The 4,310-nt window shown below is 53.8% G+C and overlaps 1 protein-coding gene across 2 annotated transcripts; it reads right to left on the bottom strand.

The window, feature by feature from the left end:
- Positions 1 to 6: 6 nt before the first annotated feature.
- LOC135980551 (endonuclease 8-like 1) lies at positions 7 to 4,260 on the bottom strand. Of its 2 annotated transcripts, XM_065580502.1 has the most exons (4): positions 4,139 to 4,260; positions 2,616 to 3,103; positions 1,135 to 1,213; positions 456 to 586 (listed from the first exon to the last, which is right to left on the bottom strand). In XM_065580502.1, exons 2-4 carry the CDS (start codon positions 3,092 to 3,094, stop codon positions 560 to 562), a joined length of 585 nt encoding a protein of 194 aa, XP_065436574.1. In that variant the 5' UTR covers positions 3,095 to 3,103; positions 4,139 to 4,260; the 3' UTR covers positions 456 to 559. The 2 variants fall into 2 exon arrangements, with proteins under 2 accessions (XP_065436573.1, XP_065436574.1); XM_065580501.1 differs by lacking the exon at positions 1,135 to 1,213 and having other exon boundaries at positions 7 to 586.
- Positions 4,261 to 4,310: the final 50 nt, after the last annotated feature.

Genomic DNA, 4,310 nt, shown 5'->3' with positions numbered 1-4,310 from the left:
GGCTGTCTACTATGTAAAAGGGACCCTATACATACATGAACACCTCATGCTTCCTAATGTATTTATCCTCCCAACCCCTAAGGCAGTGCTAATATCTCCATTGTACGGATAGGGAAGCTGAGGCACAGAGAGGCTATGGGCTTGTCTCCATAGGGAATTCAGACCAGTTAACTGAAGCTGTGAAATTAAGGCACATCAGTGAATGTGCATCATAAACCCTCATTTGGAGAGGCTCATTCAGAAGTAAAGTGGCCTTAGTTTGCTGTAGCTGAATCCTCCTCGGGGGGGGGGGGTTAATGCACTCGAAGTCCTGCACATTAACTTCACAGCTTTAGTTATTTCATCTGAACTTTCCTCAGCGTCCCTGCGTAAACAAGGCCTGGCTTGAGCCTGGGGTGGAATAGGATATTGGACCCACATCTCCATCGGGCCAGGCCTCCTCCTCTCCGCTCTTCGCCCTGCTCACCTGTAGAGAATCTCGGCTCGGAGGTAGTTGCCAATCCCATTGAAAAACTTCTGATTTAACAGGGCTTCGCAGATGGGCTTGTTGAAAGCCTTGTCAGACAGGTTCCTCAGCACGTTCTCCCTGGAAGACAGCAGGGCCGGTCAGCTAGGGAGGAGGGGCTGGGGAAACGACCACCTCACTCAGCCTGTGATGTGCTTCCAACACAGTAACCAACATGGGAGGTGGGGTTGTTCTCCAGTGGGGTTTTCTGCTGCAGAAGGGTCTGCCTCCAGACACAAGCGGGAGAAGTGAAACTAAAAATGATGGAGGTTATGGTCTAGCGGGCACAAGTGAAACCTTGGGGGATGGTTCTTATAGCAAGACTGTAAATATAGATGCAGACAGTCTGTGCAGGAGAGAGAAGGGGGCAGCATTAGACATCAAGAGGCATTACAATAAAACAGGTAACGATAAAGGTAGCAGCAAAACCCTTTGGGTAAAGGTACAGGGATGACCCGCTGTTTCCTTAGAAGGAGCAGCGCACGGACTTGCAGTTCCAGTGCTGTACGCTACTTGAATTCAGCCCCGTAGGGAACGGGTTCCTGGAATGCAGCAGTTATCAAGGTATTTGATTGCAGGGAAGCAAATTAAGAAATTGAGTGTGATAAGAGGAAGCATTAAAGACTCACCACAGCATAAAGAAGGCTGGAGGAACAGCAAGAGACATCGCCATTAAGGAATTGAAGGCAGTCTAAGAGTCCTCCGAAACTGACAAATACAAAGAACAAGAAGGAGCCTTTGAAGAGTGGCTTTATGAAGGCCTGCTCTAAGATCTTGACATAGAAGAGCAAAGAGATAAGGGAACACCAACATGTAGAGTCAGGTGAGGCTTGCAGTGGAGAGACAAGGGTTCAAGGAATGCTGCCAAAGGGAAATAAATATAAGTGTCCATGCAGAAATGCACTGAAGAGGGAGTAGCTCATTCATCAAAGAGGAGGGGGATGAAATGAACAAAGACTCAATGCCTGAGACTCTGGAATCCTTTTATGCAATCTGCCTTTGACAAGGTGCTCAGGGAACTAACTAACAAACTCACCAAGCCTCTGATGACTGAATGGGATACAATTAGGGAAAGGAAAATTTGAGAATCTGAGGGGGGAAAAGATTGGAAGGGAAGCGGTGGAAATCCCGATGTTCAGCAAATTCAAAACTAACCCTGAAAATCCACTAATGAACATACCACATGGTACCTAGACAGGCAGGCATGTGTGTATGCATCAGACAACCCAATGACCCCTTTCAATCTCCAACCTCTGTCAGTCGGTGATACGCCCTTCAGCTATGAATTCTACCTATGAAATACAAAGTGGGCACTTTGGTCCACAACCTCTAAGGTATTTAGGCTCTTCCAACAGAAGTTAGGACCCTCAATATCTTAGGGGACCTGGCTCTTTGTTCACCAAGCTACAAGCCCCTCCTTGCCTGCCATGGGATTTTGCAGGTGTTAAAGTAGCTACAGCAGGGCTCTTGCTCTCTTACACTGTTTCACGACTGTAACAGACACATATTAAGAGTGAAACATTAACTTGTACAAAATAATACAAGAGCTCGACCAAAGTCCTCTGGGTCTCTGTCATAGTCAGTTAACAGGTCCTAGCGCAGGGGATCTCCAGCTTTTTCCAGCCTCCCACTTTGCATAACAGACATCTCCTCATGGACCTACCTCATTCCCAACCATTCAGCCTCCCCCCACTTGGTTCTCAACATGCTGAACTGAGTGGATAGCCACTGGAGAGCCATTGCTGTGAGGGTTAAATCGCTCAGCTGTACTCTTCGCTTTTGCAATACTTAAGAATTATTTTTGTGCCGTTCACTTGTTATATAAGAAAAAGCCACACAGGAGGATGTTTAAACCAAGCCTGTTCCCTTGTTCATAGCGAGATCTCTGGGAATGCAAAGCACCAGACAGTCTTCAACCCAAGACAGAGTTTCCATAAACGTGAGCTACAAGTGTCCCTGTAATGGTGAAAGGCCCCATATTCTATCACCAGGCTCCCCACGGAATTCACTGTAAGAATATTGTGTCTATCATTCATTCCCTCCCACCCCGCTCGACACATACTCCTGGTCAGTTTCTCAAGCAGAGATGGAAGGTCATGGTGGATCTCACCTGAATTTCTCATACTCCAGCATCACACATGGCCCTCGATCCAGCTGCCACGTCCCGTGCACTTCCCACCTCCCAAAGCGCCTGATATCCACGAAGCAGAGGGCTCGGTGCGGGCTCTCCTTGGTGTAAAACCGAAGATGGGCGTGTTTGGGCAGCTCGGCCCCGGAAGCGAGCTTGAAGCTGCCTGACATCCCAAAGCGGAAGACAAGATCCATGGGCTGCTGGAGACCATTCTGGCTCAGCCCCTCCCTGTCCCTCCCTCTGCCAGGGAGCAAGTTCTTCTCCTCTTTGAGTGGCGTCAGGGTCAGCTTGATCTCCTTGCCCCGTGAGGTGGCAGAGATCAGGTACGCGTCGCTCTCAAACAGCACCTCTGGGTTCTTGCTCACTTCAGACTTCTCCACCTTCCCCGAGAAGATGAGCCCTGCACATACCGTGTTGATGTAGCAGCTGGCCAGGTGCAGCTCTGGGCCCTCTGGCATCTTAGGCACCTGCCCAAATGAAGGGAAGACCCAGGCATAAGGCAGAGCAACTACTGTAGCACGTGCATCTTACCAATCAGGGTGGGCAGCTCTCTCAGTCCCTGGTTTTGCCAGGCCCTCCTGGCCTGTGAACATGGACCCAACGGCAGGTGTGCAGGGGACAATCGCAAGGCTGAGCCAGTGGACAAGGATACCATTGAGGATGGTTATTAGCAGGGCCGGCTCCAGGGTTTTGGCCGCCCCAAGCAGCAAAACAAAACAAAAAAAAGCCGCGATCGTGATCTGTGGCGGCAATTCAAGCGGGAGGTCCTTCGCTCCGAGCAGGAGTGAGGGACCGTCCGCTGAATTGCCGCCAAACAGCTGGACGTGCCGCCCCTCTCCGAAGTGGCCGCCCCAAGCACCTGCTTGGTAAGCTGGTGCCTGGAGCCGGCCCTGGGAATTAGGGACCACTTGGCCATGGGCTGAGCCACCAACCCCTTCCATGAGGTGTCAGTGCACAGCCAGGAGATGGGCACCACCAAGCTGGCCGGGACCAGGAACGGAGATGGGCCCTGGGTCCCAGTGAGCCAGGAAGCTCCCCTCAGGAGCCCCTGCACAGGGCCAGCTTCCCCTCCAGCCAGTGTTCCCCCACCCCCAGCACAGCTCTCCCTCCAGCCAGTATTCCCCGCCCCCCAGCCTCCCCCGGCAGAGGGCCAGTTCCCCCCCCACACACACACCAACCTGCCGCCGCCCCCCCCCCCCGAGAACAGGGCCGGATCCCCCCTCCAGCCAGTGCCCCGAGTACAGGGCCAGCTTCCCCCGAGTACAGGGCCGGCTCCCCCCCAGCCAGTTTCCCCTTATAACGCTCCCGCCCGGGTTTGCAGCGGGGCTGGAGCAGTTACACAACCAGACACCGCAGCAGGCTGGCTCCGCAGTCCCCGCCCACAACCCCAGCACAGGGCCGGCCGGCCAGCTTCCCCCCCGTCTCCTAAACCTGTCCCCCCCGCTCCGGGCCCCCCAAAGCCTGTCCCAGCACAGAACCGGCCGGCAGACCCCGCCGCGTACCTGAGCTCCCGCTCGCACTGTTCGCCCGCAGCCGGAGGGTTAAACAGCCCCCCGGCTGGGAGGGGCGGGGCAGCGCGGGGCACGATGGGAGTTGTAGTTCCACAGGGGAGCATCAGCCTACAGGGTGGGGAGTGGGAGGTCTCCAGCCCCGCGTGGCTGCCTGGGAGGGGCT

This window comes from Chrysemys picta, unplaced genomic scaffold, assembly GCF_011386835.1.
Source record: "Chrysemys picta bellii isolate R12L10 unplaced genomic scaffold, ASM1138683v2 scaf4250, whole genome shotgun sequence".
Lineage (NCBI taxonomy): Eukaryota > Metazoa > Chordata > Testudines > Emydidae > Chrysemys > Chrysemys picta.
Note: the sequence above shows the minus strand (reverse complement) of the source record. Positions and strands in the feature narration are given on the sequence as shown.

Bases quoted from the DNA above. Each gene is read 5' to 3' on its own strand.
- LOC135980551 (XM_065580501.1), bottom strand. From the start codon at position 3,094: ATGCCAGAGGGCCCAGAGCTGCACCTGGCCAGCTGCTACATCAACACG. The intron at 587-2,615 runs GTGAGATCCACC...GCTGTCTTCCAG, and splicing joins CTGGAGTATGAGAAATTCAG to GGAGAACGTGCTGAGGAACC.